The sequence below is a fragment of the Desmodus rotundus genome, chromosome 12 (genome assembly GCF_022682495.2).
Source record: "Desmodus rotundus isolate HL8 chromosome 12, HLdesRot8A.1, whole genome shotgun sequence".
NCBI lineage: Eukaryota > Metazoa > Chordata > Mammalia > Chiroptera > Phyllostomidae > Desmodus > Desmodus rotundus.
In genome coordinates, this window is record NC_071398.1 from 47,139,909 (window position 1) to 47,163,588 (window position 23,680).

General features: G+C 53.9%; 2 protein-coding genes across 3 annotated transcripts; both read right to left on the reverse strand.

Annotated features, from left to right (window-relative positions):
• Nucleotides 1–1,895: 1,895 nt before the first annotated feature.
• VSIG10L (V-set and immunoglobulin domain containing 10 like) lies at nucleotides 1,896–10,930 on the reverse strand. Of its 2 annotated transcripts, XM_053914912.1 has the most exons (11): nucleotides 10,912–10,930; nucleotides 10,123–10,186; nucleotides 9,196–10,041; nucleotides 8,522–8,815; nucleotides 8,082–8,366; nucleotides 7,301–7,555; nucleotides 6,551–6,829; nucleotides 6,076–6,372; nucleotides 3,939–4,052; nucleotides 3,557–3,711; nucleotides 1,896–3,074 (listed from the first exon to the last, which is right to left on the reverse strand). In XM_053914912.1, exons 2-11 carry the CDS (start codon nucleotides 10,160–10,162, stop codon nucleotides 3,003–3,005), a joined length of 2,637 nt encoding a protein of 878 aa, XP_053770887.1. In that variant the 5' UTR covers nucleotides 10,163–10,186; nucleotides 10,912–10,930; the 3' UTR covers nucleotides 1,896–3,002. The 2 variants fall into 2 exon arrangements, with proteins under 2 accessions (XP_053770887.1, XP_053770886.1); XM_053914911.1 differs by lacking the exon at nucleotides 10,912–10,930 and having other exon boundaries at nucleotides 3,557–3,651; nucleotides 10,123–10,238.
• Nucleotides 10,931–12,900: 1,970 nt separating this feature from the next.
• On the reverse strand, nucleotides 12,901–23,457 carry ETFB (electron transfer flavoprotein subunit beta). The gene is made up of 6 exons (XM_024566485.3): nucleotides 23,306–23,457; nucleotides 18,901–19,059; nucleotides 18,584–18,742; nucleotides 16,250–16,312; nucleotides 13,949–14,107; nucleotides 12,901–13,112 (listed from the first exon to the last, which is right to left on the reverse strand). The coding sequence occupies exons 1-6, from the start codon at nucleotides 23,360–23,362 to the stop codon at nucleotides 12,942–12,944; spliced, it is 768 nt and encodes a 255-aa protein (XP_024422253.1). The 5' UTR covers nucleotides 23,363–23,457; the 3' UTR covers nucleotides 12,901–12,941.
• Nucleotides 23,458–23,680: the final 223 nt, after the last annotated feature.

Sequence of the window (23,680 nt, forward strand, 5' to 3'; positions counted from 1 at the left end):
AGGACGGGGCGCTGAGAGGTTGTAGCCTCTCTGATTGTAGGAATACCCCACCCTAGCACACCACATCACACAAAGTGGAGGGGAGAGGCCTCACACAAACATCCTGAGCCCAGACCAAGATGCCAAGTCACCAGCTCCGACTCCCGGGAGACCCTCTAAAAACTCACCCCAAACCACACCACCCAGTGCTTGTAGGGGGAAGAGGGCAGAGCAAGGGCAAGGGGCAGTGACTGTACCTCAGACAGGGGCGTGGGCCCCATCCCACATTGTCTTCCATTCCCAGGGTCCTGGGGGATGGGGAGGGGAGGGGGAGGGAGACAAGGGAGGGGGTTGGGAGACCCTGGGGGCCGTGTGTTCCAATTCATGGGGAGTGTTGAGACCACCACACCAATAAACGCCTTTTTCCAAAGTCTCTGCCTGCAGGTGCCAATGTCATTAAGGATTTGGGCGCACAGAGGGCAAGGGTTATGGTTATCGGTGGAGCCTCCCCAGGATCCTTCCCACTGCCTCCTTTCTCTTTGGTAGATCTGGAATTTATCTGGTACAGAGGTGGCCCCTAATTGGCTCAAGCCACTGGACATACGCCATTTCCCACTGACTGGTCCAGGACTAATGAGAGAGTGAATACCAGGGCAGTATGGTCTTCCACTGGATAATGTGACTCAGTAACACAAGGTCTAGACCTGTGTGGTTGCTTTTCCCCATCATGTGGAGACCTCTAGTCTGTGGGGACAACAATGGTGGGGAAGACAGAATGTGGAGCCTGAGAATGATGGAAACACTATGGAAGGCAGAGTGGAAGGTCTAGGGAAACTGAGCCCATGATGACATCATTTGAGCTACTGGATCAAAACTTACCGGATGCCCACCTCCACTTACACAAGCAAAGTCCCCTGATGTTTAAGCCAATTCGTGTTAGGTTTTATGTCTCCGGTGCTCAAAAAGGAAATGAAAACTCTTAACTGATAGAAAAGAGATATAGATGGTTCTGGTAAACAGGACTCCTGCCTCCCAACTCTTCAAAATGACCCAAGAGCGCTGTTTCCCAAAGGCCTCTTGCATTCCAATCTTTAACCAGAAGACCTCACATACTTTCCTTCCCTGGGACAGATGCTAGTTGCCTTTGCTTTAGTTATTTGTCTCTTTCTTTGCTGTCATGCCCACCTCCCATGATAGAGCCTGAGATGTTTGGCTTCCCAGGCTCCCTTGCAGGGAGATATAGCCAGTTTGGGGCCAATGAGACAAGGGAAATTTTCTGGTAGGCTTCCAGAAAAATTTTTCTCCACTCATTAGGTTGCTCAAGGTGAGGTGTGAGAGAAGAGAACCCTGTTCTCTTCTTTTTGTCTTCAGATACAGTTGTGTGAAGATGTGATGCCTGGAGCTGCAGCAGCCATCTTGCTACATGAGACAACATGCCAACCCATTGAGGATGGCAGAGCAGAAGAATGCAAAAAGTCCAGATCCTTGATGGGGTCACTAAGTTGCTGCACCAGCCTGAAACCACCCACTTCCATGTTCCTTTCCACCATTTATTTTGTTAACTTGCAACCAATTAAATCTTCATGGTGCACCCCCTAAATTTCCCATGAGAATCCCTGTTTAAAAAAAAGAAAAGAAAAGAAAGGACATCGTTCTGCAGAGAGCAGGGGCAAAACCAGCCCTTCATTGGCACCAAAATATTTGATCAGTTAACCTATATTTATTAATTTCCTGCTATGTGCTAAGCTCTGTCTTAAGTTCTGGGGATAACGACATGGTCTCTGCCTTCAAGAAGCTCTGAGTTTAGAGAGGAAGTCAGCAGCTAAACAAGTAAGTATGTATTTATGGATGAGGAGCAGGAGGTTCAGGGTCTCTAGGACCTAACCCATGACTAAGGCAGGGGTTAAAGAAGCATCTTGTTTTTATTTATTTGTTTTTTAGAGAGGGGAAAGGAGGGAGAAAGCAAGGCAGAGAAACATCGATGTGTGAGGGAAACATCATCAATCAGCTGCCTCTTGCACACCCCCAACTGGAGACCTGGCCTGTAACCCAGGCATGTGCCCTGATGGAGAAGTGAACCAGTGACCTTCCTGTTCGCAGGCCAGTGCTCAATCCACTGAGTCACACCAGCCAGAGCTAAAGAAGTATTGTCTAAGACGGTAATGGTCACCTTTGTCCTGTTCCAGGCAGAGCACACTCGAGAGGCAAAGACCTGGAGGCAAAATAAAGTGGCAGCGGGAAGGCCTATGCTCCTGCAGTGGTGTGGACAAGTGTTGGAAGGGGAGGTCAGAGAGGACAATGGAGGCCATCCCACAAGGCTATGAAGATCATGATAAGTTTGGACAACATCTGGAGGGAAATGGGCAGCCATACAAGGGTTTCAGAGAAGAGGGACATGTGTTCTGATCTATTTTAACATGAAGACTCCGGGAGCTGGGTGGGTATGGCCTGGAGGAGGCAAAACGGACATAGGAATACTTTTCCAGAAATGAGGAAGGTCCTGGCTCCTACTTGGAGCAGCTCAACAAGCCTGCCTGTTTGCTGCACAGTCGGCGAATCTTGCTTGCTTGGTGGTTTGCAAACCACACTGTTAAATGTTTACTTTTTTATTTTTAGACAGAGGGAAAGGGAGGGAGAAAGGCAGGGAAAGAAACATCAATGTGTGGTTGCTTCTAGTACACCCCCTATTGGGGACCTGGCCTGCAACCCTGGCATGTGCCCTGACTGGGAATCAAACCAATGACCCTTTGGTTTTCAAGGCCAGTGCTCAATCCACTGAGCCACACCAGCCAGGGCTGCAAACCACAGTTAGATCAGCAGGAGTCTCCTCCAGCCCAGGAGTCCCACCTCCTTAGTTGCACAAATACAGGTAGAGTCTTCAGAGGCAAGAGAAGGAGACAGAAAGTCCCACTTTCTGAGTCTGACCTTCAGTCACAGTAGGACAGGAAGGCCCTGCCTGCTGTTGAGTAAGAACAAGAAGTCCTGCGCAGAAAGTCCTGTGCAGAGCAGGCCATTAGCCCTGGTCACACCTGTGTGGCTGCCCGAACAGTCTTCGGGCCCCCAACTGGAGAGATGACTGGCCTGGGGCCGGTGGTCTGGAAGAGAGAGGAGGGGTGGGGGCCTATGACTCACCCATTTCTACAGCACTAGCTCTCATTATTCAGAAATTAGCTGGGTTTCCTCTATTTGCAAGGAATAAAAAAATGTCTACCCACCCTTGGTGAGAACTAAGACATGCAACAACCCAACTTTACCAGGAAAAAGAAATGGCATCCCACTTTGGAGAGAAAATGGAAGTTTTGCCCATTTTTATGGAAAAAACAGATAAAGGAGGTTCCATCTTACTCCTTTTGGGGGGGAAAAACTAGAATGTCACTCTTCTTTTAAAATACCTAAATGTTGGATGGGAAGCCCTGCCCAACTTTTGTATATATATTTTTAAAGGATAAAATTTTACCAGGATTGTAAGCCAACAAGTAAAGCTGGAGGAGGAGAACGCAGACCATCTCATCTCCCTAACTAAATAACATAAAAAGTCCACACTCTCTCGGGAGGTCACTGGGCCACCCACACTCACTTGGTGGGCTGGGGTTGGGCTGGGGTCCTCCAGTGGAACTTTGAAGGGCAGAGGCTGTGGAGTCTTCACTGGAACCACATTCTGCATCTTCTTCTCTGGTAAGGGGATCACAGGGATAAACGTGGGTGGACGCTTGTTTTTCATGGGAGTCTCTCCTGAGAGAGAGAGGGGAAGAAAAGAAACAAAAACGTGATTGGCTGCTCCAACATGCATACTCAGCCAATGGCAAGGGAAGCTGGGCTGAGAAGTGGAATTTTTAAGCTGATTGGCTGATATGGAGGGAGAAAGACCGGAACATATGACTTATAACCACGTTGATTGGTTCAGCCAGGCTTCCAATGGGGTTTTATCTAGGGACCCTTCCAGTTGGTCCCTCGCTCACCCCTAAAACGACGCACGCAGCAAATGCACAGGACTATAAGTGCTGCCAGGAGCGCCAGGCCCAGTAGGGAACCCAAGACGATGCCGGCAATGGCCCCGGGGCCCAGGGTGCTGCCTGGAAGAGATAAAGAGGAGGATAAGGTGAGTTAGAGCTAGAGTTGGACCAGTTTTCTAAGTCCCCTGTTCCAACCCTCTCAGAACCTACGAATCTGAGACCCAGCACTCTGATTTTATTTAACATTTATCCATGTGCCCAGCATTCTACCAGGTGATGAGGATCCATTCATTGGTGAGCAAATCAAGATACCTACTCTCGTAGGGATTAACTTTAGGTGGAAAATCAGAAAGGAATGTGCAAGTAAATAACATAATTACAGATTGCACTAAAAAGAAAAATAAATGTGCTACCATAGAAATAATGGGAGAGGAGATGATATTTAGAAAGGATCATGAGGAATGGTCCCTGAGGAAGTAACATTTGAACAGAGACCTGGAGAGTATGGAGCCAGGTGTGCTAAATGGGGGAAGGGTGTTCCAAGAAGAGGGAACAGAAAATGCAAAGGCTCAGAGGTACGATAGAGTTATTTTGTGTTTAGTGAAGGCCAGTGTGAGTGGGGAACATGGCACAAGGGGGAAAGAGGTAGATAATGATGTTAAAGGAGTTAGCCCCAGCTAACTCCTTTAAGAGCCTGGGAGTCTTGAAGGACTTTATGGAAGGCTTTTAAGAAGGTCACAGCAGCAACATGATGTGATTTCTATGACTCTGGCTTCTATGTGGTGAAGAATAAGTTGTAGGAGGGCAAGAGAATACATAAGGAGATCAGATAGATAAATGACTGTTTCAATCCAGGCAAAAGAGGATGGTGGCATCTGACAAAGAGGTTGGAATGGAGATGGAAAGAAATGGATAGATTCCAAAAAGCATTTTGGAAGGAAAGTTGATGTGACCTGCTTGTATTTGACATGTTGGAGGTGACTTGAGCATGTGGGTGGTGCCACTGGAAGCTGGGTGGGAGAAGGCAGGTGGGATGCAGTTTTGGGAAAAATGTGATGAAGTCTATTTTGGACATGTGGAGTCTGAGATGCCAATTGGGCATCCAAAGTGAAGGTGTCAGGTAGGGAGGTGGCTTTTCAAATGCGAAGTTCAGAAGAAAGGTCTGGGCTCATGGTCAGACAGCTGAGAGTCCTGAGTAATGATATTCAGGGCAATGAGAGTGTGCGGGGTCACACTGGGGAGAAGTTCAGGTCGAGAACTGGTCTGGCCACTGAGCTCTAAGACACCCAATACTTGGGAAGTGTTCTCAGTTGAATTGTGTCTCTCCCAGGAAAGATATATTGGCCCTGGCTGGTGTGGCTCAGTGGATTGAGTGCTAGCCTGTGAACCAAAGGGTCACCAGTTCGATTCCCAGTTGGGGCACATGCCTGGGTTGCAGGCCAGGTCCCCAATGGGAGGTGCTTGAGAGGCAACCATGCACTGATGTTTCTCTCCTTTCCTTTCTCCCTCCTTTCCCCTCTCTAAAAATAATTAAAATCTTTTACAAACTATTTAGTAAAAAAAGAAAAAAGGAAGATATTCATATCCTAACCATCAGTACCTGCAAATGGGATTTTATTTGGAAATAAAGTCTTTGCAGATCATTGTGACTTGACTGTACCCGCTCTATTTCCAAATAAGACCACAGTCACAGGTACTGGGGATTAGGAGGTCAGTGTATCTTTTGGGGGGAAGACACAATTCAACCAATCAAGTCAAGATGAGATCATTAGGGTACATCCTATTCCACTATGACTAGTATCCTTACAAAAAGAAGACAGAGACACACACACTGGGAGGAAGAGGCTTTGGGAAGCTGGAGGCAGAGATTGGGCTGATATGGCTGCAAGTCAAGGAACACCAAGGATGGACAGGCACCGCCAGGAGCTGGAGGAGGCAAGTCAGCTTCTACCCAGACACTTCAGAGGGAGCACCACCCCGCTGACATCTTCATTTGGGACTTCTGGCCTCCAGAGCTGTGTGAGAATACATTTCTGTGGTGTCAAGCCACCCATGGTCCTTCGCTATGGCAGTCCCAAGAAACTAACCCAGGGAGAAGGAAGATCCAATAGAACAGACTGACGGCCCCACAGCCCCTACTCACCAACACTGTAGATCCGGTTTTGTGATGGGGTCCCTGGCTGGCCCCCTAGGATGGGCATGATACGCAAGGCCCAGGTCCCAGGATTCTGAGGAGGGAGGGGCACCACGGCTGACCGTTCCTGAGGCCCCAGGATGAGCAAGGAGACCCAGCCCTGGTAGAGGATGGCTTTGCTCAGGCCAGGCCCCTCCGGCCGTGCCTGGATCTCAAAACCACTGACCACAGTGCCACGCTCCACATCCCAAGTCAGCACTGCTGCATCCTGGGCTCTCTGCAGCCTCCATGAAGAGATGGAGGGTCCTGGAGGGATCGAGGTGGGAGGATGAGATTTGTGAGTGCTAGTGGGGAAAGGGAAGGGGGCTGCAGGCCTGGACTCAAATCCCAGGGGGAAAGGATCTAAAGACTCAGATTCTGAGCCTACGAGGAAGAGGGGCTGGGGGACCTGGACTTCTGGGTTCTGGGAAAGGACAGAACTCACCAATGAGGGTGATCTGGTCGCCCCCAGTGCCCAGTGCCCCACTGCACAACACGGAGTAATTTCCTAAGTCCCGATCCAGGCTGAAGTTGCCAATGAGGAGCCTCCGCCCGTCTTGGCTGAGTCTCAGGCGTCCCCTACTTCCAGAGACCAGGGGTCGCCCTTCCCTGGCCCAGGATGCTTCTGAGGGTGGCAGACAGCCAGAGGCCTCCAGCACCACCTCTGCTTCCCCTGAGCGTGTCTCCTCCACCATCGGATGCAGCAGCACCTCTCCAGGGGCCTCTGCAGGTGCAAGAAACCCAGTCAAGCCCTTGCCCTAAAGTCAAAGAACAAGTCCTGTGCCCTTTGGTGAATCAGGCAGCAGTGAAACCTCAGCACCTTAGTTGAGTGAGGAAGCAGCATCCATTCCCACTCTCCCTCATTCATCCATCATCTGACTTCCTTAACCAGGACTTACTAAGTACATACTATATATAGGCCAGGTCCTAGGCTGGGGAAACTCATGTTATTCTCAACCATTTATTGCTCTGAACGCGTGGGAAAGTGTCAGCCCTCCTCCTGGGTCCAGGAAAGAAATTTTTGTCCCTGTTCCTGCCTGAAGGTATAGGAAAAACCTGGGTCCTTTTGTAGAGTTACAGACAAAGGAAATCCTTTTCCCTGGAGTTCAGAAGTCCTCTTTTCTCATTTAGTCCTAAAGGAGCTAAGAAATACACTGTTCTCAGGAAATGGGAAAGAAGTCCCACCAGCTCTCACCCGGGGTGACAGTGCAGGTGCGCGTGGCCACCAAGTGGCGAGCCAGGCAGGTGACAGGGACGCCGCTAAGCCGAGGGTGGGCGGGGACAACTGCCAGGAGTGCAGAGGACATCGGCCCCGCGCGGACGCCCTCGGGGAGACCCTGGAACTGTAGGGAAGCGGCAGGGACCCCACCGGGCCACCAGCAGCGGAAGCGAAGGCTGCGGTCCCCGGGACCCCCTTCGACCGAGCACTGTGGGGACCCGGGGGGCAGATCTGTGGAGCAGAAGGGGAGATCAGGGAGTCAGCCTCTCTCTGTTCTTCCCTTTAATCCCCCCTCCCCGCCCTCGCCCCCCGCCCCCCCCCCCCCCCCGCGCGTTTACTCTGCGGGGGGTCTTCACTGAGCCCCGCCCCATAGGCACTGACCGCGCCCCCCCACGCTGGCCCCACCCCTACTCTCAGTATCCCCGCCCCTTTTACAGGGAATCTCCGCCCTTCCTTGCCAGCCCCGCCCCCTCCCGTGTATCTCAGCGTCGGATGTTTCCTCTCCTTCTACTGAGCTTCCCACCCTTTTTACTGGGAATCTCTGTGCTTCCGCGATGGTCCCACCGCACCGCAACGGCGTCACCCCTCCCCAGTGGCCCCGCCCCCTTTTCCAGTGTCCGCACTCCCCGCTGGTCCCGCCCCTTCTCCCGGGAAAACCCGCCCCCCCCACGTTGCCTCCGCCCTTCTTGCTGGCCCCGCCCCCCTCGGTGGCCGGTTCCGGCACCCCGCGGCTTCACCCCGCCCCGGCTGAGCTCACCCGCCACGGTGAGGTGGAGCAGAGAGCGGCGGCGGCGGCGGGTGTGCGGGTTCGAGGCGAGGCAGGCGTAGGCACCGGCGTGGCCCGGCTCGACCGCGGGCAGCAGGAGGCGCGGGCCGGCGGGCACCGCGGCCTCGGCGGGGTCGGCCAAGCTCCACGCGATGTCGGCGGGAGGCCGGGAGGCGGCGGTGCAACGCAGGGTCACGTTGCTGCCCGCGGTGACATAGAGGGCGGGGGCAGCGTCCCGGTCGGAGGAGATCGTGATGACCGGGGGGTCCGGGCCGTCTGGGTAGAGGGAGGGGTTGGTACCACGAGTGTCGGGGTCACTCGGGACTCCTCCAGGGTCCCCATAGACTAGACCGTCAACCCCTCTTCCCCAAGGAATAAGGAGCCTGGGCTCCCAGGTCCCTGCCCCCGATCCGAGGCATACCCCCACTCACAGAAGACGCTGACGTCGGCCGCGGCTTCGGTGTGGCCGAAAGGGCTGCGGACTTGGCAAGTGTACCGGGCGTGGTCGCTGCGCACGGGGCGCGCGATGAGCAGCTCGTCGCCCTCTGCGCGGATCCGGGGCAGTTCCGCTCCCCCTGGGTCCGCTGCCTCCAGGACGCGTCCGTCCCGGCTCCAGCTTAGCTCCCCGCGACCCGGCCCCCACCCCATGCAGCGCAGCCGGAGCTCAGTCGCCCCTTCCTCGGTCTCCGGGGCCTGGGGCTGCACGGACAGTTGGGGTAGAGGCTCTGAGAAAAGAGGAACTTGCTCAGGCCCCAGGCCACCTTTTTCCTTAGGTCCAGGACTGCAGGCCCCGAGCCCTCCACCTCCTACACCAAGCACTCCAGGCCCTGGTGGGGCTTCCTCTCAGGCCCAGTACTCTTCTCACAGACCTACGAGTCTTAGTCTCCTGAGTCTCTGGAAAACTCAGGAGTCTTGATCCTCTGGTCCAGCTTCCCTCAGGTGCCCTGACCTTGGCCTCAGACCCTTTTCTCCTCCCACCCAGAAGTCCTCTCTCCTCTGTTCCCTTCTTCTGGGGAGAAAACAATCTCAGAACAGCAGTGACCTGCTCGAAGGTCTGGCAAAGCAGCCCTGGCAGCCTGCTTTCTGGACCTCAGGGCTCACTTACCATATACACCCACCATGAACTCCCGAATCTGCCGGGAGACCCCAGCACGAATGACCTCAGCTGTGTAGACACCAGCATCCTCCAGCTGGGCAGAGGCAAGTTCCAGGCCCCCTCGGGTCTGGTCAAATCGTAGGCGATCTCGGTTAGAAGGGTCCAGGCTGATCAGAGGGGCCCCTGGCCCCAGGCCCCCTGCTGCCAGCACCTTGGAACCCCGGCGCCAGACAACCAGAGGGGCAGGGGGACCAGAGCTGGGGACTGGAACCAAGGGGAGTTGGATGGTGGTCCCCACTAACACAGCAAGAGGCCCCCCCACCTGCTGGGGGAAGCTTGGCTCTAGGGGTGCCTCTGCAGGAACTTTGAATTCAGGGCTCTGTGCAGGGAATTTTAAATCCAGATCTTCAGGGGAGAACTTTAGACCTGGGCCCTCCACAGATACGTTAGCTTCGGGGACTTGAACAGAAATGTTTGAAGCTGGGTTCTTAACAGCAAAGGAAGGCTCTAAGTCTTTGGCAGGAACTTGAGAACCCAAGATATCAGGAAGTACTTGGGAACCAGAGATCCCAGAGATGGTGGGGTCCAAGCCCAGCTTTTGGTCCTCAGCAGAAACATTTGACCACAAGGATCCAGTTATGTTGTCCAAATGCAGGGCCTCGGGAATCCATTTGGAATGGGAAATATCAGTAGTGGCTCTTGAACCTGGAGACTGATCCAGAAATTCCCATCTGGGGGGTTTGATGAAAGAAACATTTGAACCCAGGTCCTCGGAAGAGCTTTCTGAGTCAGAGATGAAATTGACTTGCTGAACTCCAGAAGGGGCTCTGAGAGTGAGGACGCCTACTCCGGAGGCTGCAGAGGAGAGGAGGGGAGGGCGTTGAGGGGCTGCTGAGAAGGGGAACTGGTGGGCAAGGTGCTGAGCAGGAGACTTACCCAGGAGCAGGAAGAGCAGCAGAGCCTGTGAGGTGTCCATGGTGCTGGCCGCACCCTGGAGGACCTGGAGTGAGACCCGGGGCAAGCCCAACAGGACTGGTAGCTTCCTGGGCGGGGAAGGGAGCCAGACCCAGTGGGAGGCACCAGGATCCCTCACCCCAATCTGGTGGCAGAGCCACCCACCCAACCCCACCCCACTGGTCCTCATTAGCTAGTGTCATCTGAGGGGAGGCCCAGCCTGCCCCTGTCCCCAGACCCCCAGAGGGGAGAGAATGAGAGGTAAGTCCCAGCTGGAAGTGTGGGAGCAAAGCCAGGAAGACTTCCTGGGAAAGGGTGAGGTGACCTTTCAGAGAGCTCCACCTTTGATGGCCGTGGCCTCAGCTCAGGCTTCCTCCTCCCCAGCCTCCTGGCCTCTGGTCCACTCTGTCCTGCCTGCAGCCCCAGATATACGCACACCTGGCCCTGATCCTCCTCTGCTCCAGGCCCTCCCGTGATTTCCTGTTTCCCTCAGGACCAAGTTTTGAGTGGTTATCTCCCACCCAGTCATCTCTTCTGAGACCCAGAACTGCATCTTCACATCCCCTAGAGCCTCCACTAAAGCCTTCCTGTGTCCCACTAAACTTAGCATCTTCCCTCTAATCTGACCCTCCTCCTGGATTCTTCATCTTGACTACAGTCTCACCATTGGTGCAGAGGCTGGGGAGTCTTCCACCCTCCTCCCTCCTCCTCACCGCTGTGAATCTCTGAATCCCACCCCTCCTGCCTCCTGCATATGTTTCATTTCTTTACCTGTGTTCCCACTGGCCAGGCCCCAGCATAAGCCTCATCCTCTGCCCCTGCCCCCTTGTTTAGCTTTCTGTCTTCAGCCCCATCTCCTACAGTCCGTGGATTCCCACATAGCCCTGAGTCTAAACCCATAGCTGCCCCTTCCCCCCACTCCCTGCTCACAGCCCTCCCATGGCTCCTCAGGGCCCTCAGGAGACATCCAAGGAATTCCCAGAGCCTGTCTAACCTAGATCCATGCGCTCCACCCACTTCCTCCCTCCTGCACTTACTCTAGGAACACCCTGCCATTCTTAGGCCCATCTCTCCCCTTTCAGATTTGCAGACACAGTTTCCTCTGCCTGGAATGCTCTCCTCCACTCCCCGCCCTCCTCCAACCTGGCTAAACCACAACTTGTCCTTCAGGTCTCTTATTATGAACCAAAATAATAATTACCACTTACCACGCACCAGGAACTGTGCAAAAAATGTTTCCAAGACATTATGGGCTCAACCCTTCCAAACGCACCCATGAGCTGGGTGTTTACCATCCAGGCAACTACGGCTCAGAGAGGGGCCGGCTGGAGGTTGCACAGCCAGAGGGAGAAGTTGGGTGGTTCAGCTCAGGGTGGTCAGGCTGCTCACTCCTGAAAGCTGTTCCTACCATCCCCTGCTGGTCTTAGCAGGTCCCAGGCCTCTGAGCTTACCCAGGTAGTCTTGCCATGCAGATAGTAATAATGGTGATAATACATAGTAAGCATTTTCTGCATGTGGAGTGGTTCTGAGGCTATGACATTAACCCTTTAAATCCCACCGGGTAGGTTTTATAGTTTAAAAATGGCTGCAAATTCAAACTTCCTCCCATTAAGGAATATGGTCTCTGTCCTCTCCCCTGGCACGTGTGTAGGCTCTGTGACCTCTAGACCAAGAAAGGACAGTGCAAGTGACCCTGTGTGTCTACACCTAGGCCTCAAGAGACTGGCATAGTCCACTTCCTGTATCAAGGGACACTCCCGCCATGCTGCGGGGAAGCTCAAGCAGCTCCATGGAGGGAGAGGAGTTGTGGCCCCTAGTTAACAGCCAGCTTGCAAGCACATGACGGGGCCATCTAGGACATCCATCCTCTGGACCTATTTGAGCCAGGGAAGTGAGGCACGCTGTCTCCGCCAAACTCCAATCTCAGATTTATGAGCAAAATAAATGATTATTGGGCAAGCCACTGAGCAACAGACAACCAGATCACAGGTACTATTACTAACTGCACCTGATGGAGGAGGAAACTCAGGATTAGAGAGCAGGAAGTTGTCAGAGGTCCTCCTGCAGACAGGGATTGGCCAGGATCTGAACCCAGGGCCTCGGGATCCAGACCCCAGGCCCATAACCACTGCACTAAGCTCTTCCTGTTTCAGTAAGCCAGATGAGGAAACTGAAGCTCAGAGATGGGAAGTTATTCACTCAACACCTCACAGGTAGCAAATTTGAGAACTAGTCTGAAATCATTAAGTCTGACCCCAGGCCTGGCTTTTCATCCTGCACTAGGTTTTGATCGTCTCTTGCTTGTCTGCCTCCCCAACCAGAATCAGAGCTTCTGGCATCCTTCCCTCCTGCATCCCATCTTGGCAGGCGCCTGGCACCCAGGAGTCCCCAGCAGACATTTTGCAGATGAAAGCCCTTCTATGCACCCCCACCCCCTGACCTCACTGATATTTGTCTTTCAAGACTCAACTTAGATGCCACCATATTGGGAAGTGTCTTTGACCCCACAGGCCTGCTCAGATACCCATGTGGGTTCCCAGTACCCAGTGCTGCCTTACACACAGCACCCCACCTCACAGCTGCCTTTGCCCATGTCCATTGCCCCTTCAACATGGAATCAAGGGCAGGGACTGGATGTTGTTATTCACCTGGATCTCCAGCATTGCCCAGCACAGGGCCTGGCAGATGGGAAACTTAAGTAAATGTTTGTTGAGTGAATCAAAGATGTGTGTTCATGGAATGAGGTAACAGAGACAGACGTCAAGAGTCATAGTTTTATTGTCAAGTTTCATGGAAGTGGCTTAAATCCGCCCGATCTCCCTCAGCTTGGCCACCAGGTCTTCCGTGGTCTCCACCTTGACGCCAGCTGTGCGCTGGGGTGGGTCCTCCACACTAACCACAGAGATCTTAGAGGTCAGGTCCACGCCCAGGTCCCCGGCCTTAAGCACCTCGATTTTCTTTTTCTTGGCTTTCTGCATACAGGGAGCCACACTTCACAAAGGTGCCAAATCCCCTGCTCACACTCCTGCAGCCCCCATGGGTGCCACATCTGTTGGACAACTCCCATTGGCTAAACCCTTCTAGACCGACCCCCTGGCCAGGACGCACATGACCTCTTACAGGGCCACACCTGGTACGGATGATTCCTGTTGGCTGGAGGTCCTGGGAAGCCCTCCCATGGCGGGAGTCCTCTTTCAGTCAACAGCCTTCTGAAGCCCTTCACTGGCTGGAATGAACTGGCCAACTAATCCTCTGGCAGTAAAACTCTTCGGACTTTTGGCCAAACTAACCCATTAAATTCACCCTATTGGCTGAGATGACTCAATGAACCCATCTTATTGGATGAGATGACCTATTAAACCTTCCCTATTGGCTGAGATGACCCACTGAACTCTCACTATTGGCTGAGATGACTCATTGAGCCCATTGTATTAGCCAAGATGACCCACTGAACTCTCTCTGTTGGCTGAGATGACCAATAAATCCTATTCATTTAGGTAGGATTACAGAATGAACTGTTCCTATGGGCTGCAATCACAAGGGGAAACTTCTTTATTGTCCGATGAAGCCTTTCTATTGGCTGAGGTAAACAACAAACCCTCCCTGTTAGCCAAAATAGCCCCCATGAGCTCTCATTATTGGCGCAAATGACCCTGAACCCTTTTTTAACCAGGATGACCAGTAATCCCTTCCTTTGGATGAGATGTCCCTTAGATCCTGTCTGTTGCATCCGACCACCAGGGAGGCACAGGGCCTGCAGCCCTCACCCACTCCCAGGCCGCCAGGGACCCGCCTGCCAGGCGCTCACCATGATGTTAGGCAACGTGGCATATCGGGGCTCATTGAGCCGCAGGTCAGCGGTCACCACGGCGGGCAGCTTCAGGCGCAGGGTCTCCAGGCCCCCATCAATCTCCCGCTCCACTTTCAACTTGTCCCCTTCCAGCGTCAACTGGGAGGCAAAGGTGCCCTGGGGAGAGACAGCATGAGGTGAGTAGGCAGGTTAATTCAGGGCAGGCCCGGAGCAGTCCTCCACAGGCCTCATGCCTGCTGAGTGCGTGCACGGAGCTGCGGATGAATGAGGACAGAAGAGGGAGAAGCCTGCAAGGTGACTTACGGACATCAAGTTCAACAATGGGGGGAAGCCACAGAAAGGGACCTCAAAAATCTAGGGCAGGGTGTCTTTACTTTCACTGGAAGCCAAGGTGTAGGTCCTAACGCCCTACACCTGCCAGTGGGTCTCCCTTCATTAACAATACTGAGCACATATTGAATGTTGGGTGCCACTGGAAGTGATTTAAATGAATTAAGTCATCAGATCCTCGTAGGAACTCTAGAGGGAAATGTTATTATCCCCACGTTGCAGATGAGGAAAACTGAGCCAGAGAGAGGCTCAATGACATTCCTCCTGTCACCATAGCTGGCAAATCCAAAACTGTCACCTCGGCACCATTCTGTCCCCAGGAGTTGCCTTCAAGGCCCCTCCGCTGTGCTCACCTCCATTCTCTAAACATCCCCTGGGGCCCCATCTTCTTGGGTCCGTGCCCATCCTCTGGCCAAGGCCCCTCTGCCCTGATTCATCATTTCCTGACCTACACACTCTTTGTCTAACCTGCTGTCTCCCCTCACTGAGTTTTTCAGATCTCAGTTGCAGTGTCCCACTATTCTCATGGGTCTCTTTTGAGTGCCCGTGAGCCCAGCTCTGGGGGTATACCGTGAGCACAACCAGCCAGGCCCCGCCCAGCTTCAGTGGACACGCAGGTGAACACGCAGTCACCACTGGCTGCCAGTGGATTCTGAGGGCGTGGAACGCGGCTGGTATGATCAAGGGAGGGTGGACTTTTTTCCTTTTATCTAGTTATTTTAAATTTAAAAACCAAGAAGTGAGATACATTATGAGGATCGTGGTGATGACTTCATGGATGTGTACGTGCTCAGAGTTTGCCAAACTGTACACTTTAAATACGTGTGCAGGCTTTTGTGGGCCAGTTATATCTCAATCAATCTGTTTAAAAAAAAAAATACTCAAGGTAGTCGTTAGAAAATGTGGAAGTCTGTTTGGGAAAACTTGGGTGTATGGATCTACTTTTTCAACTGTGCATTTTAGGAATCTAAATTAAGTATTTCTAATGGAAATTTTATATCCTCTGAATTGAGACGTGCCGTCGATATGAAATACACACAGGCTTTCGAAGATTTCATACAAAAAGATAAAAGAATGGGGGGATTGGAGGCCGCGTGCAAAAGGTGAAGGGATTAAGAAACACGAATTAGCAGTCACAAAATATTCACAGGGATGCACAGTGCAGCACAGAGGATATAAGCAATAATATGGTGATAAGTATGTACGGTGTCGGATGGGGACTTGAAATATCTCGGGAAACAACACTTTGTAAAGGATGTGATTACCGAACCGCTGTGCTGTACACCTGAAACCAATACAGAATAATATTGAACATAAACTGTGACTGAAAATAAAATAAAGAAATAAAGATACAGAAATGGAAAAAGATTTTAAAAAACACTGCAAAGTAACTCAATATTTTTTATATTGATTCCATGTTGAAATGATATTTAAGATATACTGGGTTAAATAAAATACCATTAAAATTAAGTTTGCCAGTCTCTCTGTACTTCTGAAATGTGGCTATGAAAAATTGTAAACGACCTCTGTGGCTTGCATTTCTGTGGGACTGGCCACAGGCTGGGACTGGGGAATCTGGAGCTTGGAGTGGACACGAGTATCTCACAAGAGGGTGGGCAAGGAAGGCCTCCCTGAGGTGATAGCTGAGAAGCCTCCCCCTGATGGAGGGGCTGCAAAGCCCTGAGGCGATCTGAGGGGACCCTGTTCCAGGCCGAGGAAACAGCAAGTGCAAAGGCCCTGAGGCAGGGATGAATTTGGTGTGAGTGAGGAGCAGCAGGGCTAGGGGGGATGGAGCACGTGAAGGCCCAGATGAGGCCCAGGGTCCTGGCTGGGCGCTCCTCTTTCCCATCTGCTGGAGTTGCTGTCCTGCTCCATGCCTGCCTCCCCCCAGAAGGGCAGGAACAAGGGCGGCTGGGTTCTGAGCCCCCAGGCCTGGCCCTCGGCAGGTGCTACCCATTCCAGCCTCACCTGCGGCCAGTCCAGAAATCCAGCTGTCATCTGCCCTGTCTGGTTACAATCATCATCAATGGCCTGAATGGGGAAAGAGAGAAGACTGGGTGACATGTGGTTTCTCACGCACCGCTGGGGCCTTTGTCTGCGAGAGCGGTTGGCAAACATTTTCTACAATGGGCCAGAGGGCAAACATCCTATAGGGTCTGTCCTAGCCCCTCAACGCTGCTGTTGTAGTGCACAAGCCGCCATACACAACACGTGTCTGTATAAACGAATGGGTGCAGTGGTGTCCCAATAAAACTTTATTTACAAAATTGTGGTCTCTGTGGGCCACAGTTTGCTGACTTCTGGTCTCACATGATCCCATCCCCTCATGTGGGCCCAAAGACAGGCAGTTCCTAGTCCAGGGGCACAGAGGGCACCTGGCATCCCCAATGTCAAATCTGTGCCCAGTCTGATTATTCACAGAAGCCTCTTGTGATCCAGGCCAGGGAGGGCCACACTGGGAAACTGAATAAATGGGATCTCGTCCAATGAGAACACTCTGCCCCTGACTCCAGTGATTGGCTCAGGGATGAACATATGAGTCCAGCTTGACCAATGGAGAGTCAGCCTTGGGAGTTTTGCTGGAGCCCTTGGGAAAGAGGCTCTTTTTTTTCTGCTGGGGTCACTGGGTTGGTGGGATGTGAGCCTGGAGAGGCAGAGAGTGAAGCCAAGACAGAGGAGTATAGAGTACATGTGTGAGCCTGGATCAAGCTGTGCCTGAAGCTCTCCTCACCTGAGCTAATAAGTTCACTTTTTAAAAAAATCCTCACCTGAGAATATGTTTATTGATTTTAGAGAGAGAGGAAGAGGGAGAGAGAAACTGATTGTTTGCCTCCCATTTGCACCCTGACCAGGGATTGAACCCATAAACTTTTGGTGTATGGGATGATGATCTAATCAACTGAGCCAACTGGCCAGGGTTAGTAAGTTCACTTTTGTTAAGCCAGTGTGAGCTGTGATTATGCCACCTACAACAAAGAGTGTCCTGACCAGTGCCCCCAGCATCTCCCCCAGCAGGAGGCCCAGTCCCCAGGAACTGGCCCCTGACAACCAGAATAAGCATCAGTCAGAGTCTGAGACCCACCAGCAAATGCAGGAACCCTCCACAGGCCATGCCACCGGCACCTGTGACCTGGGGAGCTGGGGTGACGCCTGCGCCCACCCAGCCTCACCCGTGCTGTTTGGGCCTCTTCTCTGGTAAGACCCTCTGCTTCAGTTTCCACATTCGTACTCTGACTCTCCTGCTGTCATCTCTCCGTTTGCTGCTGCCTGACGTGGGCAGGACACCCAGTGACCCAGGTGGACCCTCAGTCCGCCCTCCCCCGGGACTGAGCCGGCCCCGTAGAATCTCTCCCTGCTGGGGCTCCAGCTCCATCTCTGAGTCTCCCGTGCACCTCTGCACCCGTCTCACCTCACTGTCTCTGACCTTCCTTCTCAGGCCCCTCCCTGCCTCACGATCTCCCCGTCCGACTCCTGTTCGTCTGAGGCTCTTCCGGTGGCCCTCCTCTGCCCTCCTCCTGGGTGAGGCCACCAGGTAGGGTCTCCTGGGTCTCCTGAGGGAATGGATGAGCCAGAGCACACACCTGCCTTGGCTGGGAGTGCCATGTGCCCCAGGGAAGTTCTAGTTGAGTTCTCACCCCTGGCTAACTCTGTTGGCCCCCAGCCTCCTCCCTGAACAAACCCCGGGCCTCCAGTCTCTCCCCTTCCAGTCCATTCCTCAGGGGTCTCTCTGCACCCACAGCTAATCCTGCTGCTTCCTGGCTCCCGGAGCCCCCATGGCTCCTGACCGCCCTCCAAATGCCTCAGATCTCTGTTCAAGCCCAGGCATCGGTCAGAACCCATGTGGATGTCCCCACTCCTGCCTGTCCCCAGTGGCTCTTCACATTTCCTCTCACCTGTTCCTTCAGGTTTTCTGCGCTCTGTGCCTCCAAGCAACCCTGGACCCCCTCACCGCCCCCACCTCCCCGCAACCCCCTCACTCTGTTGGGGCAAGCCCTGCCCCTCCCACTGCACCTGTCTCTGCTCTGTCCCCTTCGCCTGGGCCCAGGCCTCCTTTTCTCCCACACAGACAGTCATCGTGGTCCCCGGGGTCCAATCTCACCACATAGGGCCCCAAGGGGACTTTCTGAAGCCCACAGTGACCCTGCCCTACCTGCTCAAACTCTCCACAGGCACAGCAAAGTCCTGAGCTGCTCAGCCTAGATGTGTGAACCTGAGCCTGAGTCATGGCCTCTCGCCTCACTCCCTCCCCACTCCCCGGCAGGGATGGCAAGGGAGAGGTGTGGGAGGGGTGGACACACCCACCTGCTTGCCCAGCAGGACCAGGTTCACCTTCTCCTTCTCTGCCAGCTTGGCCAGCACCCGGGCCACCTGCAGGGGACCCAGGCGGTCTGCCTCTGCAGCTGGCACCTCCACGTGGATGCCTCGGTCTGCGCCCATGGCCAGAGCAGTGCGGATGGTCTCCTGTCAAGGAGAGAAGGGGCTCGACCTGGCTTCTAGCCCCAGGGGGACCCAGGATCCTGGTCCCCAGCCCCTCCTCCCTCAGGCCCAGGAGCAATCCAAGACCGAAGCCCCTCCTTCAGACCCAAAACTCCAGGCTGAGCGCCCCTCCGGTCCAGTACCTGACACTGGGAGGGCCCACAGCTGACAGCAATGACCTCCTTCACCAGCTTCTTCTCTTTGAGCCGCACGGCCTCCTCCACGGCGATCTCGCAGAAGGGGTTCATGGAGTGCTTCACTCCATCTGTGACCACACCCGTCTTGTCTGGCTTCACCCGGATCTGCCCAGCCAGGAGGGGGAGGGGCAGGGTCAGGGGTAAGGCCTGCGGCACGGACCCTCGCACAGGTTGGATGGGGACAGCAGGGGCCTTGTCCAGGGTCCCACGGCTCCAGGGACAGAGCGGGACCAGAATTCACCGGCCGGCAGAGTTGAGAGGGTGGCCCTCTCACCCTCTCATTCCCTGAGACAGTCCCTGAGCACCAGGGACATTTGACACGCTCGTCCCTACTCCATCGCTGCTCCTGGGGCCTGAAAGAGTGTTTCTCAAAGTTTTGTTTAGCTTCATCCACACTGAGAAATGCACTTGATGATATCCCCAAATGCGTTATAAGCACATCCATAAGGGCTGCGAGGGCTGTATATGCACCATCTCATTTAATCAACAATAGCCCAGGAGGCTGGTGACTGCCATTACCATCCTCGTTTGACAGATGGGGCACAGACAGGCCAAACACCTTGCCCAAGGTCACATGGCAAGGAAGTGGCGGGACTGGAGTCTGACCCCAAGTCTGTCTTGGGAACCATGAGCGCCCCCAGGATACCAAGCGAGCCTGTCCACAGAGGCAGGAGAGTCAGTCCCCTTCTTTCTTGCCCACTATATCCAAGCGGGTTTTATCACGTGATTTCTGACTGCTCTTCCTGAGCCCCTGACCCAGCTCGAGGACTTCTGTTCTGTCCTTGTTCTATCAAGCAAGTCACTGGGCGTGTTCTGGGGCTCCAGGCAGGGCACAGTGACCAGGCCCCAGAGTCAGCAGGACAGCCCATGCCAGATGGGAGACAGTGACCAGCAAGCAGTGGCAGCAACAAAGGGCTCTGGCAGCAGCCAGTGCTCTGAGACCCTTCAACAGGACAGCTAGTATAGGAGAGGGCAGACGAAGAAGATTGAAGAAGATCGACATGCCCAAAAAGGTGACACGTGACCTGAGGGAGGAGGAGCGAGGAGTCAGAGGCAAAGCCATGTGCTCCCAGAACTAAGAGAAGGCCTGGCTGGCCGAGGTTTTGGAGGGCCCAAAATTTCCATTCTTTGGAAGGTCCTCTTTAAGAAAATAAATAGCTAATCATGAACACAAAATTGCTCCAGCCTCTCCTTGGGCCTTGAAAGCCCTAACGCTGAAGCCTCATCAGCCTCATGGAAAATGTGTCCTTGGCCAGAAGTGGGTATTCCTGGGTTGCCAAATGCCTATTAATACCCTAGATACACGGACACAGAGATACACACAGACACCCAGAGACAGACACACCCGGAGACACAGGCAGACACACAGACACCCAGAGACAGAGATACAAAACACACACACTAAGCAGAACATTTATGTTTTCAAGAAATGAGTAAATAAACTCTCATTATTATTATGACCAATCATAATAATATTCACTAAGCATCAGCCAACACTTACTGTGTGCCAGGCACTGTTTTAAAAGCTTATTTATCTTCATTACAACCCAGTAAGGGAAATACTTTCATTATCCCCATTGTAAGAGGAGGAAGAGGAGGCTCAGAGTGGCTGACGCCCCCAAGGTCACAGAGTGGGAAGTAGACCTGGGCAGCTGGGCTGGGAGTCCACACTCTGAACTGTGCGGTAGGGCACCTGCTGTCTAAGACGGCAGTGACCACATCATGCAGACTCCCCTCCCCACTCTAGAGCTCAAGTTCTGGAAGCGGAGACAGTCACTAAAGCCAGACATCAGGAAATGACATCATGGGTTACAAAGTGATCCCAGTGTGGGGGAAAATTCAGCAAGGAAGCAGACAGGGACCATGAAGCTGAGGTTTTAAGTAGGTGACCAGGGAAGGCGTCACAGAGAAGGTGACATTTGAGCAAAGACTGGAAGGAGGTGAGAAGGGATGCTGGGAACACAGAGGTGGGTCAGAGCTGGCACACCCCGAAAGGAACTGTGGAGTTGGCGGGGGGAGGGTGACAACTGGGTACACAAAGGATCCCAATTCAGTGTGGGGAGAGCTGAGAAAGGCAAGCCCAGTTCTGCAGGAGCACCTAAGGACACACCAAGGTAGCCTGACCTTAGGAGGCAGAATGGGGGGCTTCCTGGAGGAGGTTATGCCAGAGAATCACTAAACTTTGATGCAACACCAGTTGGAGTTAGGCAGGACAAGGGAGGGGTGAGATGCAGAGGTTGCAGGGTGAAGTAGGAAGGGTGCCTAGGCAGAAGGCACAGCAGGGACAAAGGCCCAAGGCATGGAGCGGCCTGGTCTGTTGGGGAAAGTACAGCAGGTTGGAACTATGGAAGCACAGAAGGTGAGGGAGGAACAGGGGGATGCGATAGGCTGAAAAGGGGACCAAGGCTGAACTTCAAAGGGCCTTGAACACCAGGCTGAGGGGTGGGACCTTGTCCTGAGGGTGCAGGGCCACTGAAGGGGCAGGGCAGCTCCAGGTGCAGGGAGACCCCTCAGATTGAGAGCTGGGAAGGAAACCAGGGTGAGGGTCCAGCGAGGAGAAGATGAGGCCTGAATTGCTGTGGCCATGAGGATGGAGAAGAGGGAATAGGGCAGGGAGACGGAGAGGGCAGGTGGGCTGGGTTGCAAGCTGATGGGCTGTGGGAAGAGGGGTGGGTCTAGCCCAGAGACTAGGTCATTGCCAGGGTTTGAATCATTTATTTCTTCAGAAAGGGAAATCAACAGACACATCCATGGAGACAGGATGCAATGGAGGGGGCCCCCGGGGCACTGTGGGCGGGGCACACAGCACCCACACTTTGGGAAACCAGGATGCTCCACTTTTCCTCTTACGCAGCACACACAGCGGAGGCACCTACGTGCGGAGCCTAGGCTGGGCGATGCTGGGACCCAGAGCTGAGTTAACTGTAAGTCTTCCTGGTGGGGGAGACAGATATGACATTCCCCCCCCCCCCCGCCCCAAGATATGACAGAGATGCCTCAGGCCAGTGACCAGGGCTGGGGCTGGATCAGAGCTGAGAGAGGCCCAGGGGGCTATGGAGCCCAAAGGAACAGTCAAAGGTGGGAGGAGGCCAGGAGAGTCGGGTCCCAGAACCTCAAGAGGAGCATGTTAAAAAAGCTTGGAGTCAACAAACGCTGGATGTGGAGCAGCTCTTCAGTGGAATGGGCAGGGCCGACGGAGCAGGACCTGCCCTGTTTCAGTGATGCTTGTCACTGCATCCTATTGGATGACGTGGCGAGTAACAGAACCTTCGCAGGCCTCAGTTTCCTTAGGATTAGTGAATCTAGAGAATACTGAAAGGACTGAATGGGTGAATCTCAGCCAAGGACTCAAAATACTGCCTGATGAACAGTTAAGTACCCACCAAATGTGAGCTGTTATGAGTACGGAAGTTTTCATGCTGGAGCCTGGCTCCTGGGCCCTTCTCCCCTCCACATACCCCAGCCTGCAGGGGCCTCACTTCTCCCATCCAGCACGCTGGGTCCTGTGTGGGGCAATGCTGGGGACACAGAAGCAGGCTCCCAGTATGATGGGGCAGAGGGGGAGGGGGAGAGATATGGATGGGTAGTCACCCCCTTGTCTGGTTTAGGGCAAGTACTGAGAGAAAGTGGCCTGTGGAGTGTGTCTGATTTACCTCTGTCCACACCAGCTTATCTCTGGGGACAAGCCAGGCTCTCAGAGACGTCCCCAAACGGTCTCATGGAGGATGTGCCACCCCAAAAACTCAGCACACTGGCTTTCATTGTTAGCAAACACTTTTCCCCTCCCTTCCTAGCTCGAGCCTCCTCACTCACCCTGTAGCTTTGTCGGGTGGAACGCAGCTTCTGTGTTCCCCCAGCGCCCTGTTCTGAGCTCCATTATAGCATGGTTCCTGTACTGTGGAGTTTGCAATGCAGTCTAGCGGGCGAAAGCATGGCTTGTGTGCAAAGCAGTTGTTGGGGTGCGGACTCAGACGGACCTGGACAGCAATCTCCGCTCTGCCCCTTCCGGGCTCAGTGACCTCTCTGTGCCTCAGTTTCTCCGTGTGTTAAACAGGGAACATGACTCCTCCAGCACGTTAAGAAATAGCGACAGTAACTCGCCCTGCACGCAATTATTAAGACAGTGAGTTCCGAACCGGGGAAAAGGAAACGGGATCATAACCCCAGAGGGGCGTTTGGACGTCAGAACCTCAGTCCTTGATCTTTGCCCTGAGGTGCGACTTTGACGTTTGGGGAGGAGAGCGGCAGAGATCAGAGGTTACGCGAAGACCCCCCCATACAGGGTGCGCTCGTGATCCCAGAAGCCCACGGCCGCGGGGCACAGGGAGGTGGGAGAGGGGAGCCCGGTCACCTTCACGGCGAAGTCGATGACCCTCTTGACTGCCACGAGCGCGCGCAGCTCCGCCATCTTCCTGTCTCAGCCAACCACGGGGTCAGGCCTCACCCTCCTCCGCTGGGTCCTGACGCCCTGCCCCACTCTCCTTTGCGCCTGCGCGCCGACCACCAGCCAGTCAGTCTCTACGGTGCCCACGCTCCCGCCCCGGCAAAGGACCACATTGAGAGGCGGAGTGGTGTGTCAAGCGGATGGAGACCAATGGGAAGCGGATTCCGGAGTGAGCGGCGAGACACCGCGGGTAATTGACGAGGGCTTTGTAAAGGGGGCGTGGCAGGGAACTAGGGGAAAGGTCGTTCCCTGGAGGGAAGCGCTGTCCGGAGTGGAACTGCT